The 15,617-nt window shown below is 41.5% G+C and overlaps 1 protein-coding gene across 4 annotated transcripts in view; it reads right to left on the bottom strand.

The window, feature by feature from the left end:
• Nucleotides 1-15,617, bottom strand: part of csmd3a (CUB and Sushi multiple domains 3a) — a 215,391-nt gene that overhangs the window by 183,941 nt on the left and 15,833 nt on the right. For all 4 annotated transcript variants that reach the window (XM_042106397.1, XM_042106395.1, XM_042106396.1 and 1 more), the window contains exon 3: nt 1,902-2,014. In XM_042106397.1, coding sequence (XP_041962331.1) covers nt 1,902-2,014 — 113 coding nt within the window. The remainder of the gene's footprint in view (nt 1-1,901; nt 2,015-15,617) is intronic.

Genomic DNA, 15,617 nt, shown 5'->3' with positions numbered 1-15,617 from the left:
CACACAGCGAAAGGTTAAGGTGCCGCCGCTAACGCTGACAAATGGCAAAGAATATTGCCTGACTTGTAGAGGATGGCAATAGACACATTAATCAGAGCGAATGCGCCAACTGTCAAACATGGTTTTAGAGTTGGCCGTCTGACGGAAGGGTGACAGAGGCTGAAATGCTTCTCACTCTCTCTCTCTCTCTCTCTCTCTCTCACACACACACACACACACACAAGGCAAGCTAACTTTAATGACCATTCAGACACCGAACTTTCTGTCAGCACTCAAGAACACTTAGCACGGTAAGCTGACACTGAACTTGACCCAGCTGACTGCTGTGTCCAGGGAGGTTTAAAGCAACAACATTGTGGGAATCCCATTTTCGTCCATTTTCCACTTACTGGGTATCTATTTAGCACTTAAGAGGTACCCAATTCGGTGTGGAACAACAAAGCTACACAGTGCAATAGCAGGCATTCCAGGGGCAGTATCATATTCGTATTGGCAGAGACGCAATTCTAACCTATTATAAGACTGTGTATCATCAAAATGAATTGGAAGCCATTATGTGAAGGTAAAATAAACTGTATTGTGAAGAAAACTTCAATAGCCACACGAACAGAAACAGAGAGAAGAAACAGCAACATTTTTGGAGGGATTCTGGACAGAAGTTTCCGTATTCATTTGCTCCTATTCACTGGTCTGTGCATAATGAGCGGGCGGCTTTAGTAGGTGGATGTGAGGGCTCCGTCTGTCCAGTCTGTTGTGTAATGATATGCATGATTAATTCTCCTAAACCCCTGAAATTCCGCAGGCCGTCGATTTGGAGAAGGGGGAGGGGGAGAGGGTGGGGAGGGGGAGAGGGTGGGGTGGGGTGGGGTGGGGTGGGAGGTGCGGTGGGGTTAGAGAGAAACCTCTCCAGACGCTACTTCTCTCCACACTCACTCTTGACTTGACTTGACTTTTTTTTCCATCTCCCTCGCTCACTCTCTTCTTCTGTTCATCTCTCTCTCTCTCTCTCATCTCTCTCTCTATCTCTCTCTCTCTCTCTCTCTCCCCATCTTTTTTCATTCGGGTGAATTATTCAGTATGTGAGATGGAGCAGATGGGGGTGTCGTGCTGTGGTCAGCTCAGGGACCTGGCAGGTGGAAGTGTGTGTGTGTGTGTGTGGGGGGGGGGGGGGGGGTGATGGGCAGATCTGGGATGGACGGCTGGCCCCGTAAACCTGAGGAAGAGGGGTGATGTGGGGGGGGGGGGGGGGGGGGGGGATGGGGTTGGAGGTGTTCCTCAGTTTTACCCAGCCCTTCTACACCCCCCCCCCCTTCCCCTCCCTGGCCATGTACCCTCAGCCAGCATATCCCCCCCAGCGGACTCAACCGAGACGTCTCGACACATTTCCCCAACATCTGCCAGCTTATCAAAAATTCACATCCGTCGACTGGGTGTCGGTAATTTAGCAGACGTGGGCTTGAAAAAAAACATATGAGGCTGCAACACTTTGAGCCGTTGCTCATGAAGATTACCTCATTCCTTGTTTTGTAGGATTTACAGCACAGAGGCCCTTAGGGAATCTACAGTTTTGACGTGATGCCTCCATATTTCACACAAACATTCCCCTGGTGTTTTAAATAAAAATGAGGTAAATGAAATTTCTTGAAATGAAAAAAAAAAAAAAAAATGTTTGCAATTTGGAACACCATTTCCTAAGCCACTCTGTGGTTTCGGTGCCCTGCACAAAGCTTTGCCACATAATTGCTGCCAATGGAGTTATCATTGAGAGGGATATTATTGTTTGATGGACCGCAGTTGCACCCGCTCTTAGAGCGCTGGCACCATTTCCTCTGTCCGAGGGCGTGCCGATCAATAGCCTGGTGGAGGATTCCAAAAGTTATGGATATTGTCTCCTCACCTACCTTCGTAATATATTTTAAATCCGTGAGCGCTCACAGCAAAGTCGCTGGTGAGGCGCAGCGAGAAAATAGAGCCTGTGCTGGTGACAGGCGCTGGCATCTGAAATCCTGTCAACCTGCAGAGAGAGAGAGAGAGAAAGTGAGGGGGGAAGAGAGAGAGGGAGAGTAGAGGTAAAGAGAGTGAGGAGTGGAAAGAGAGATAGAGGAGGGAAAGGGATAGAGAGAGAGAGCGAGGGAGAGAGGGAAAGAGAGAGACCAAATGTTAGTTGTTCAGTCGCATCACAGAATCAGCAGAAGCTTCACTGGATTATTGTTTGCCTCAGCTGAGAAAAGTATCTTTTTCTTGGATGGCTGCTTGTTGTCAGAGTGTTAACACTTCAACATCCTGTGACACTGCAATACTGAAATACACCTATATAGTATTACATATATGACAACCTTACATAATCCATTTCCAAGTAGCAGTAGTTAAGGTAGCGTACTAAGACAACTACGCATGATGCAATTAAACATACGCAGTTATTATTTAAACATGTTTCAGATGTCTAGGTTGGAGAATTGTGGAATGACTCTCTAAAAGGCATGCAGAAACCTTGGAAACACCACCAACAGCACAACAAGCTTGCTAGCATGCTAACTGATAGCTGGTGATACAGTTCCCATTGTGCTGTGAGAACTGTGAGAATTGTCCAACCCAAAAAGCACAAAAGTGCATAGCCTGGACGGCTAGTGACCGGTATATTTATCTATTCATCACATGACCATATAGGCCTACCTTCAAAATGAGTCTGAGGATGATACCAAAACTAGTACTTGTAGTTAGCCTAGAAATCTAGACACACCCTAGCGACAGCAAATGTAATTTGCTGCCAGGGTAGTCTAGCAACTCTCCGTTGGCTTGCGAGCTGGAAATTAAACTTCGATAAGGCCAATCACATCGTGTATAGAGTCGGTACTAGGCGGGCTTAACATAATGATTAATGGCAGAGTTGCAATGGTTTGGCGTGAATTCCCTGCTACTTGAAAACAAAGAAGATGGATATTGCTGTTGGCAAACAGCATGACACAAGTTAAGCTTTTTTTAAGTTGGTAAAACTAGCCAACTAGCTCCGCTGGTGGGAAAACGCATAGGACTCATGAGTTGTAGCGCTATCTTATTGCGTGCAGAGGAAATTTGAAAGTCAACCGATTATCCCGCCCCTCGGACTGAGCACTGCAAATGGTGAGTCCCCAGACCCTACATCTTGATGTGGGTCTGGCTCGTCAGGCTAACTTGTAGCAATCTCACTAGAAAAATTGGTAAATCCCTATATGATTGCTTTCAATTTAAATTAAATTTAAATTTAAATCTGTATATTGCATCTTGCTTGTGTCTGTTGAGGGGTCCACAACCATGGCACCCTTGACAGGGACAACAAGGAAGCGATCATCCTCAGCTGCACTTTGAATTGCAGGCTCAGTCCCTGCCCTGTCATGCTTGATCATCCTTAAGCACACTATATTGATTTTTGATTTAGTTTTTATAGTATATTTAGTATTTAGTATTTTAGTATCATGTTTATCTTCTACTGTTTCTATTGTACAGTGGAGTTTTCTTATATGTATATGACTTTTTCTACTGTAAGTGCATGTTGTGTGTGATGTCTGTATGCTACTGAGAACTTGAATTTCCCCTTGGGGATCAATAAAGTATCTATCTATCTATCTATCTATCTATCTATCTCTTAAACAGGCAAATATACAATTTAAACCTATATCCTTTAGGTCTCTGCATTTCATATAGCCAATGCAAAAGGAGACCATTACATGATTTTGTTGTTCAATTTCAAAGGCATTAGATCATAATAAATGGCAGGATTACCACCCCAGTCCTGGAGCAGTCACACCAAAGCCCCCTACATAAATCTCATCTCCCACGGCTCACAGGGAGGGACTTCATGCTGATGGTCAAGACGATGGTCAAATGTTATCTGACCCACAGCTTTTCTACAGACACTCTGAAAAATGTCAGCCAACTGGCAAACAGTAGCAACCTTTTCCTGACTTGAATTATTCACACACTGCGTGTGGAAAAATGGCTCTCCCAACAGTAACGTGTTTACCTGTCGGTGTGCTCACTTTTCTTGTGCGCACTGACATCATATCACAGTTTTTAGTTTATTTCCTTCCTTCGAGAGGGATGGGAATTTGTCTTCCCCCAAGGTTTCAGAGGGTAGCTTTTCTCTTTTTGGAAATAAAACATATCATTTAAGCGCACAGCCACAGACGCACGCAAAACACAGACAAAATGGTTGTCGGGTAAACTTGCTAATGTGTTTACACTGTACACAAAACTGGATGCTACAATGTTTTCCCAGTAGTGCTTCAGAATTATAATTGGGAAACTGTGGGAAAATTGACCATTAAAATGTGGCATCCACCACTACGTGCATGAGTGGAGCCACACCGCAAAACTGACACACTGTGCTCCCCTTCAGCAGCAAATGGCTTGAGCGCCCAACTCCAGCTCAAACTGAATAAACAGCATTTCAGAACAGTGCGGAGGGGAGGGGGGTAGAAACAACACCTTTAGCTGCTTAATGTACTACAACTACATGGCATTAAGTACGAATCATTTGATGGAATTACACAGGAACGTTATATATCGATATGGGAGTGCGTATGAACACACGGCCAGGCGCTGTTGCGTTCTCCACCTGGTATTAAAACAGTGTTACATGGAATAATGCAGACGTAACCTCAAGGCCCTCGACTGTTAATCACCTCCAGAATTCTCTCTTTGTAACCATAACAACACCAGTTTTTGACAGCCTTTGACACATCCCCACAGTAGAGGAGGCTTCTGGGAGGCTTCTCCCTGCAAATCCCCACACAGCAGACTCAGTGTCTCTAGTACTTTCTCCAAACACAGAGTCCCCAACATGGCAGGTCCTGCAAAAAAATAAAAATAAAAAATCTCTCTAGTGAACAAAAATATGACTTTCCTTTTTTTTTTTTAAAAAAGTAAATAAAAAAGGAAGACGTATGCAAATGATTTTGATGCATTTGTTTTTCTTTTCCAATGGAAAAAATAAAAATGGTGGGTCTTTGAGGTGTCTTGCTGCTCTGTGGGACTAATTACCACCAGCGAAGAGCTATCACACAAGCACGTGGAACGATGGAGGATTGCCCTGTGGTGTGTGCAGTCACTCAGCCTTTTCCTCTCTCTCTCTCACACACACACACACACACACAGAGAGAGAGAGAGAGAGAGAGAGTGAGATGGCTCCAAATCACAGCCTCCTTTGAGGGAGGAAAAAAATAAGAGACCCAAGATGCCCCCAAAGTTAGACATTTTTTCCCTCTGCAGCTCACAAAGCAACAACAAATAAAGAATGTCGGGCACTCCTTACAGCCAGGCCTGACCTCATCTGTATGTGTTGAAATGAAACAGCAAGCGCCATACCTGTCCACATATTTGTGAATGAAATTGGCTTGAGGCCAGTGGCGCAACAATTTATTCAAAGGTTACTCTGAGGGAGTAAGGGGAAAAGGACTGGGCGTGTGATAAGGTCCACTGAGACGTTGACAGATTAATCTAGCCGTTATAAAGTGTCTCATTTATGCAGGTGAAAAAAGAGGAGCATTTCCCAAACTGTATATATATATATATATATACACACAGAATTTGTTGTTGGAATGCCATATGGGAAATGCACAGTTCTGTGGTAATACGAGAATTCTGGGCTTTGGGAAAATGCCGGGATGTTAATAATTCAACACAGCATGCCAGGGAATGACAGTGAATGAAATATTGGTGTGCGATTTTTTGTGATTGGAAAGTGCCAGTGTGGAGGCCTTAGCTGAAGGCTGCTCGTCATGACTGATTCTGTCATTTCGCAGCTGAGGATGACACAGTCATGAGATGTGAATCTGTAAGTGTGTGTGTGTGGGTGTGTGTTTTTGTCTTATGTCCAACACAAGCGTCACGACAGCATACTGCAGTTCCTCACTACTCTCACTGACGGGTTGTCAGTGGCTAGACATATACCAGAGGTGAGGGGAAGGAAGAGCACGTGTGTGTGTGTGTGTGTGTGTGTGTGTGTGAGAGAGAGTGTGTGTGTGTGAGAGAGTGTGTGTGTGTGAGAGAGAGAGAGAGAGAGAGATGGGTTGATGCTCTGACGGTCTAAAGGTGAGAAAGCATCTCTGACAGTCTGTGTACTGAATGTGTAATTGTTGCTGATTTACCAACTCTGGGTTTGAGAAAAAAAAACATCAACATCAACATCAACAGGCCCCTTTGGCCCCAGCTGTCCCAGAGGAGTCAGGGAGTTAACCCCAATAACCTGCCTAAATCCCCCCTCCAAACCTGAGCCCAAGCCAAAATATTTGGTCTGAAATAAATCTCTCCTCTCCTCCTCCCCTCTCTTTATCGTCTCAACAGGCTCACCATCATCAGTGCTGTGTTGTGACATACACACATGAGCAGCCAGCACAATGGAATGACTCATATTTACCCCGTGTGAAATCAGTTTCAAATATTATAAATATACCTTATCATGCAATATCAACAGCACCGTCAGTGATTAGAGGAGAGTTGAATGCTTTTAAGTGTTTTACGTAACACCTCGATTCACACATGCTGAAACAGTGTGCATTGTAGCCTTAATGATGAAACCTTGTTATTTTGACATAGTGTCTGGTGCCGTGTGTATTCATCAGGTTTCTCCATTTGTTAAAACCACAATAACATGTGGTAGGACTTCAGCTGAGGCATGTAATTGGCTCTCCTTACCGCAAAAGGCCATTCTTCCCCAAATGAGAAACAACGGGACATGACTAATACACATATTTTTTTTTTGACATACTATGAGATATTATGCTTGCTAGACTATGACATTTAGTTTTAATAACCATTATAGGTCAAATAACACCATCAATTAATTAAATCTTTGCATTTTCTTCTGCAAAACATAATTAACTAACTTCCATAGAGAGATGAACGCCCAAGGTCCTTCAGATGAGATTAATCATTGGATAAAGATATAAATCTGGGGAAAGTCAACTTCTGTGGGGGAGTTTTATTATCTGTGTAACTACACAGTCTGAGTCCAGCTGGTACCACATCACAGATGAAGCAGGCGCCACGGAAAAAAAACTCCATAGACGCTGCCAAGAAAGAGGAGAGAGAGAGAGAGGGTGTGAGAGATGGAGAGAGAGAGAGAGAGGGTGAGAGATGGAGAGAGAGAGAGGGTGTGAGAGATGGAGAGAGAGAGAGAGAGGGTGTGAGAGATGGGGAGAGAGAGAGAGAGAGAGAGAGAGAGGGTGTGAGATATGGAGAGAGAGAGAGAGAGAGGGTGTGAGAGATGGAGAGAGAAATAGAGAGAGAGAGGGTGTGAGAGGGAGAGAGAGGGTGTGAGAAATGGAGAGAGAGAAAGAGGGTGTGAGAGATGGAGAGAGAGAGAGAGGGTGAGAGATGGAGAGAGGGTGTGAGAGATGGAGAGAGAGAGAGAGAGAGAGGGTGTGAGAGATGGAGAGAGAGAGGGTGTGAGAGATGGAGAGAGAGAGAGAGAGAGAGGGTGTGAGATATGGAGAGAGAGAGAGAGAGGGTGTGAGAGATGGAGAGAGAAATAGAGAGAGAGAGGGTGTGAGAGATGGAGAGAGAAATAGAGAGAGAGAGAGGGTGTGAGAGATGGAGAGAGAGAGAGAGGGTGTGAGAGATGGAGAGAGAAATATAGAGAGAGAGGGTGTGAGAGATGGAGAGAGAAATAGAGAGAGAGAGGGTGTGAGAGATGGAGTTATCTGTAAGGGATGTTTTGTAACCTGAAATAGGGATGTTTTGTAACTTGAGGTTACAATTAATCCCTAATAGGGATGTTTTGTAACCGGCATAGGGATGTTCGTAACCTAAATAGGGATTAAACATAACTTCATAGGGATTCTGTAACCTGGGGTATATTTTAAACTGTTATTCAAAATGTAAAGGTCTGAAATGAACAATGTGGCACAATCAGCCATTTTCTGATTTAAGACTGCGCTTTCTCTGGACTTGCAGGAAATCATTTTTACCACTGAATTTTGACTTTTTCAATGTGGTTAATGATGTCAGTGTTACTTATTTAAATGAATAAGAGTTCTGGAAACATAATATGGTACAACTAATGAACTTTACTTTGTAAACTTTAATTCTCAATATAAATGTAATAAGCTTAAACCAAGTGATACAACAGAAAAAATAGTAAAACTAGTGATGTATCCACGCAAGGCACCGCCTTGAGGCCCCTGACAAGTGTTCCAAAGGTGGGATCTCTGAGACAGCCACGAAAAAAACTGTGAAGTAAAAACATAAAAAAAGTTGACCATTCCCACTTCAGAGGTGGAGCTGTGGGTGGTAGCATGGATCTAGCATGGAAATTCAAGTCAGACCTTATGCACATGACCCTCATGGAGCGTGTAAAGTTTCATCAACAAACTAGCAACCACAACCCTATTCTCAACCAAAATGATTACCCTAGCAACCAGCATAGCAACCACTTTATTTAGCATAGCAACCACCATATCTTCCCTAGCTAAGTAGCCTAAATCATATATTTTTGGAATGCTTGTAGTGTGTAGGTGTGATGTAAGCTATAACAAGTTATATTCCACCCTCATGTCCATGAAGAGCTTTGTTTTTATACCTCACTCATACAAAAGACCTTAAACTTCTCTCTCTGACCATTCCTCGGAGAACACTTAATTGGTCAATTGCTCCAAAAATGTTGTCTCTGAACAAACACTTTTTACATGTTAACTCATCTCAGACTAATATAAACCTAATGTCTGATTTTGTCCAGACCCATGTACCTTTCAAAATCTTAACCCTAGGTTAGGTTAGAAGGAATCCCTATTTATTGCGTAATTAAAGCAAATTAGCACAGTGCAAGCAATTATCACAAAATCCATCACATATCCAAATAGCTCATGTTGTATTGCAGAGAACTGAGTAGAATCTGTTTAAAAATACATTAAACTATATCCTGCATATGCAATATTTCATGAAGTTACAGGAAATCCCTATTTTTTTATTTTCAGATATTCAGAAAAACATTTAAATATTTGTGAAGAGGTTGTTTTCAACACCTGCTGATATGGTTAACAAATCCTATAAATATCATCTAGTTCCCTCCTCTGTAGATCACTTTATTTAGTAAAAAAGTGAAAAATTAAAAAGTAGCCAAATAGGGATTTCATGTAACCTCTAACACACACATCAAATAGCTATATCTCTTGAACCATACTGTATAATTTGTTGAAACTTATTGTGGCACGTGTTTGGATGGCAAGGAAGATGGCCATGAAATTTTATGCAATTGCCATGTCCAGAAAGCAAAATATCCTTGTCAGATTTTGATTCCTTATAAACACCTCAGACAGACCTAGTCTTATAACTCCCACCAGCATTTTTTTCTTAAAAAGTCCAAAATATCCAACACATGTAAGAGAACTAAAAGAGAACAAAGGGGGTTAACAAAGATAAAATGATAGCCCTCCAAAACTGTAAAAACATTCTTATTCTCTCTTAAAATGGGAGTTTTAGTCAAATAGGGATATTTCCTAAACGGCTAAAAACAATTGCCCATAAATCCTGGGTTCTTTCTTTGTTATGTATAATTATACTTTTTTATGTTTATTGCCATTAATTCTACCATTATCAGTTGTAAAACAGATTTAATTTTAGTGGTTTAAAATAGAAAAGAGAATAGATTACAATATATCCCTATCTTACAGCTATAGAGAGAGAGAGAGGGAGATTTCTGGGACACCAAGATTCAAAAATAAAGATGGCAAAGTCACACTGCTTAAAAGATAAGCTACAAACGTCAAACGCACTCTTTAGAGCCACCTTGATGAATGGACCTTTCGCTTGGACTAACCCTGGCAACTGCAAAACTTGGCGTTGACGCTGCATTTTGTCTTGTTCATTTTACACTATCACAATGAGTGCAGTCTGCTGAAAATATTGTCATCACAGAGCCACCTTTTAAATTTCACATTACTCATTATGCCTCGGAAATAGTCAACCGTTAAAGGTGCTTTAGAGGGTTTCAGTGTCCAGCTATTTAAAGGTTTTTGTACAGAGAGTCATTGTTCGCTATTCTGGAAGTGTATTGTTACCTGCACTCATGTAGTTCTTGTTTAAATGCACTTTAAAATAGATGTACTAAATCTGCCAAGTGAAGGCAGGTATAGCAGCAGGTCCTGTTGGCTGCTTCTGTGTACTTACGGCTTGTTCTGTTTTATATACGGACGCCTTTTTTATTGCTTAGCTGGCTTTCAATCATTAGCTAATTGAAAGTTTGCTAGGAGAACCAGCCCACACTTGCTCTGTAATAATGCTGCTTTGAAACATGAACAATGCGCCGGGTCATTGGCTTTGGCAGAAATGACCTCGTCATCTCTCTCTCTCTCTCTCTCTCTGCCTCCCTCCATCTCTCTCTTCCTCTCCCACCCTTCACCTCTCCCACTCTACTCTTTCTTTGAATTCATACCTGCTGGTGCTGTTGTTACCATGGAATAGCCGCATCCATTACTCCACGGCACTGAGGTCACTTTAATCATCCCCTTTTTGTTCCTCTTCCATCACTCTTTAAAATGAGAGGGACGATCAAACTCAGGACGGTGCCCATATTAAAGCCTCAGCAGGATTGGAGGCATCAGCTCCAACGCTGACGCCGCCACTTTAGCATACTGCTTGATTAATGCTTTAATAAGCCTGTAATGAACTGCCATGTCTGTCGTACAGAGGCCCCAAAAAAGTATTGATTTACTTGAAACCCTCATAGCTAATAAATTTTGATCCACAGTCTGTGGTAAGTCGGGGGAATAATGCTACTGAGGGTTGATTTGTTTTTGTTTAGTGTTGTTGTTGTTGTTGTATTGCATGTAAGTCCATTGGTGTCTCTTGTTAGCGGCTGTAGTATGGCGACCGAATGTGTTTAGCATCCTAATAGGTGCAGCCACAATGTCATGCAAGTATAAGTATAAGTATATATACTTATTGGATCCCATGAGGGAAATTTGGTCTCTGCATTTAACCCAATCGGTGAATTAGTGAAACACAAACAGCACACGCAGTGAGGTGAAGCACACACTAATCCCGGCGCAGTGAGCTGCCTGCTACAACGGCGGCGCTCAGGGAGCAGTGAGGGGTTAGTTGCCTTGCTCAAGGGCACTTCAGCTGCGGCCCACTGGTCGGGGCTCGAACCGGCAACCCTCCAGTTACAAGTCCAGAGTGCTAACCAGTGGGCCACGGCTGCCCCCATGCAAGGTTATCTTAAGGTAACAACTCTTGATGGGAAGTCTTTGCGAGTGGATGCTTATTACTGTAAATAACAAGGTACTGCGCTCATCCCTTCTTTCTCCTCAGTGTTCTCAGCAGGGCCAACACTTCCACTTCTATTTCTGTCAACGATGGAGAAAGTTGACATGGCGACTGCAGTGACAAAATAGCTTGGCTGGTTTTTGAAGAAACTAGTGAGTCACATGATAAATTACTTCAAAACAAGAACTGGATATAAGACTGACAGAACAAAGGACGACGCGTGCCTATTTTGGGAGACAATAAATGGATTTAGAGGAATGAAATAATGGCCAATTCCACATGTATTTTTAGCAATAATCTGTATAATCCAGACCTGTTTAGTGGAGGATTAGATGCATGAATACAAACAAAAGAAATACAACCCCAAATCAGAAAAAGTTGGGACGTTGTGTAAAATGCGAATAAAAACAGAATGTAATATTCTACAAATCTCGTAAACTCATATTTAGTTGCAAAAAGGACACAGACAACAAATCAAATGTTGATAATGACAAATTTGATTATTTCATGGAAAATATATGTTAATTGTGAATTTGATACCAGCAACACATTTTTAAAAAAAGTTGGGACGGGGGGTAACAAAATGCTGGAAAAGTTGTGTAATGACAAAGAAAACCAAAGGAGGAATGTTTCACAACTAACTGGCAACACGATTGGGTATGAAAAAGAGCATCCCATAGAGGCAGAGTCTCTTAGAAGTAAAGATGTAGGAGTACTCATCACTCATGCAAATCTGTGTGGACAAATGATGAAACAATGTAATTTAAATGCTTCTTAAGATGAACTTGTGAAGTATTTGGACAGTTCATCATCTACAGAAGATAATATCATTAAAATATTGAGAGAATCAAGAGAAATCTTGGCAAACAAGGGATAGAGCTGAAAAACAATATTATATGGCCGTGGTCTTTTGGACCTCAGATGGAACTGCATTAAAACCAGACTTGTTTCTGTAAAGAAATCATTGTATGGGCTCAAGAAAGCCTCTGATAACCACTGTCTATGAGCAGTTTGATACTCAATTCAGAAATGCTAGTGTAAACTTCACCATGCAACAGCCAAAATTGTATTTACTGTAGACGTGAGACAGAAATACCACTGTCTTACGTGAAAAGGCAACATGGAAAAAGGTACTGTGGTTAGACCAATCAAAATTTGCAATTCTTTTTGGAAATCATGGACTCATCTGGGCTAAAGAGTAGAGGGCCTATCCAAGTATCCAACTTGTTTCAGTGCTCAGTTCGAAACTCAACATTTATGACGATGTGGAGGTGCATTGGTGCCTACAGCATGGGCATCTTGCACATCTGGCAAGGCACAACCAATTCTGATTGATGTATACATGTTTTGAGCAACATATACTGCTATCCAGGCAATGTCTTGTCCAGGGAAGGACCTTGAATATTTCAGGAAAACAATGCCAAAATGAATTCTGCACATATTTAAACAGCATTTCTCCATGCACAGAGGAAGAGTCCAGGTGCTAAAATGGCCTGTCTGCAGTCCAAACCTGTCAAATTAGGTGCGTCATGGAATGAATATATGGGGCAGGAATGGGACAACATTTATTTCTCAAAACTCTAGCACCTGGTGTCCTCAGTTCCTAAACATTTACAGAATGTTGTTCAATGAAGAAAGAGGTGAAGCAGCACAGTGATAAACATGTCCCTGTCCCAACTTTTTTTGAAACGTGCTGCTGGTATCAGATTCAAAATGAACATATATTTTCCATGAAATAGTAAATTTTTGTTCATTTTCAACATTTTAAATGTTGTCTATGTCCATTTTGCTGTTAAATATGGGTTTACAAGACTTGTATATTATCACATTCTGATTTTATTTGCATTTTACACAACGTCCCAACTGTTTCTGATTTGGGGTTTTATGTTGCCATAGAGAAATATTTACCCTTTGGACCACTTCATTATGCTGGGTATGGTGAATGCAAGAGCAGTGGCAGCAGATGTTATCAGTGCAATCATTGCTAACTTAATACAAGAAGCACCATCCATCAGCTACAGTTTACAGAGTACTACAGATTAGAGAGGCTACATTTGTAAGCAAATACTTACTTGCTGAACTTTTCAACTTCTTTTTCAATAGTTTATGTGGAATTCATTCTAATCTACATTAAGTCCTCTATAATTCAGTAGTACACATATTATCAACATCTATAGATATGTCTAACTTATATTTCAGCACAGATTTCCACAAGAATAAGGTCTCTGTGGGGGGATCACGGTTCAAAACAATGAAATTTATTCTAAATACCTAAACCTGACATCTCCATCTGGGTAAATGATATTTTTTTGCGAAAAAGTATAAGTTAAGATCATAAGGAAAGATAAAGCTATTTTATTAAGCAAAATGTCTCAATTACCTCAGTTTACTACTACAAAGCTTATTACAGCCCTGTCTACAAACATTACTCCTCGGAGTAAGGCCATGAGTCTGTGTGCTTAATTTTGTGAAGGGCTTTTCAAAGTGAAAACTCACATACATTTTTACATGAGAAGAAACTACACAGAAAACCATCCTCCAAAATAAATATATATGTTTGTTTTCATTTGGGGATTTCAAAACTCTGGCTGATGCTGTTGCAGCTATGTTGCATCACTGGTCATCATTTTCCAGCCCCACTCCTAATCACTTGTGAATATTTAAAAATCTCTATACACATGTTTGACTGCTTCAGACGCTGTTAAATCCACAAACACAGATACATAGGTGCTACAATGTTGATAAAGCCAAACCAGCACATGGCTGCATTGCATATTGTGCAATTACACATACTAATACAAAGATTATTACAGCATTTATTGCAATTTATTTAATTTTAAGTTGATTAAATATGGATCACTGCATTGTCATGGGCAGTTTCACGTGAATCACAAATTGATTAATCATAATTGCCTTTTTGTCTGCCGTTTAAGTGGAGGACAATCAAGGAATTATGCCTCTGAGGAGCTGGATGCAGCATCTTGGGTAATAATAGGCCAACAGTCAATGTAATTACTCAGACAATTCACTGCATCCGTACATCCAAAGTGTTTTCACTGGGATCAACTTGCACAGGAAGTCCATCATTCTTAGATTAGATTATGGTGGTGGAGATTTACGTGGCATTTTAGGGACTCCAAAAAACGCCTCTCGCAGATGTAAATCTGTGTAAAATCATTTAGATGATCCATACTCCACCATCTGCCCATTATGCCTGTGTTCATAACAAAGGAAATTAGCAGAAGATGCTAGTGCTGCTGCTTCGTCTGCTGTTTTTCTTTTTCTTTGCAGCTTTAGTCTTGTTTTTTTTTTTTTTTTGCTTTGCTTTCCAGGGGCTTTCTGTACTGTAGCAACACTTTCTCATCATTTGTCTGCTGTCTCTGCTTTGTATAAAGTGGCAGCCCTCCTCTGTGCATGCGTCAAGGGCAGCTTGTGTGTATGAAGGTGAGTCGGCTGATCCCTTACACTGTGTACATTGCTTCCTGGATTGATTAGTTAAGCCAGTACTCAAAAAGAACTCTTTGTTCACAGTTTTTTAATCAATCTGCTTCCTTGAATTCAATTTTTTGCTGCTTTTTTTTCTGGTCCATGTTCTGCTGTCTTGTTCATACATTAAAAACCCATATTTCTCTCACCCCCTCCCATCACTCTCTCTCTCTCTTTCTTTCCCTCACTCTTTCCTCTCTCTCCTCTTCATCGTTGGCTTTTCCTCAAATCATGAGAATGTGTTGGGGTCAGCATGAAATTCTTTAATGTATGCTTGGCATCCGTCCAGACTCAATGCGAACATGGGTCTCTCAGAAACAGCACAAGATTTAAGAGAAGGTTCTGGAAGCCCTACCATTCTCCAGGGAGCTGACTGAGTGCAGAAGTAGTGCTTCATTACTGAACAACTATGTAGAGATACTGACTCCCTAAATATTCAATCCTCTCCGCTTCACGCCGTGGCCACATTACCACCTCGAACGCGCATTAACTTTTGCTACCCGAATTTCATGTCGTCCATTATGCCTTACTTGTCATACCCTGTGCATCTAGATATTTTATTACAGTACTTGCCCTACACTGTAAGCTCTGTAGTACTATTTGTAGTGCTTGTGTAGGTTTTATTTTCTGAGCAATCTCACCGTAGTCAGCCTGTGTGTTCAGCATGGTTCTTAAATTCCTAATTAAGCTCTTGCTGCTGCTATTATGGGCATTCGGTTTGAATTTGTGTTTATTTTCAAGACTCCGCTTTCAGTGACGAGGGTGTTTGCATCATTTTAATGGCCGTGTTGATGACTGATAGCGATTAGCGGCAGACTGATCTAGGTCTTGATTAATTAAGATCTAGGGCACTTCCAAACACTCGGCCTCCTGCAGAAAGTAGACATAAC

This window comes from Alosa sapidissima, chromosome 10 (assembly GCF_018492685.1).
Source record: "Alosa sapidissima isolate fAloSap1 chromosome 10, fAloSap1.pri, whole genome shotgun sequence".
Taxonomy (NCBI): domain Eukaryota; kingdom Metazoa; phylum Chordata; class Actinopteri; order Clupeiformes; family Clupeidae; genus Alosa; species Alosa sapidissima.
This window is presented reverse-complemented; position numbering and strand designations above follow the sequence as displayed.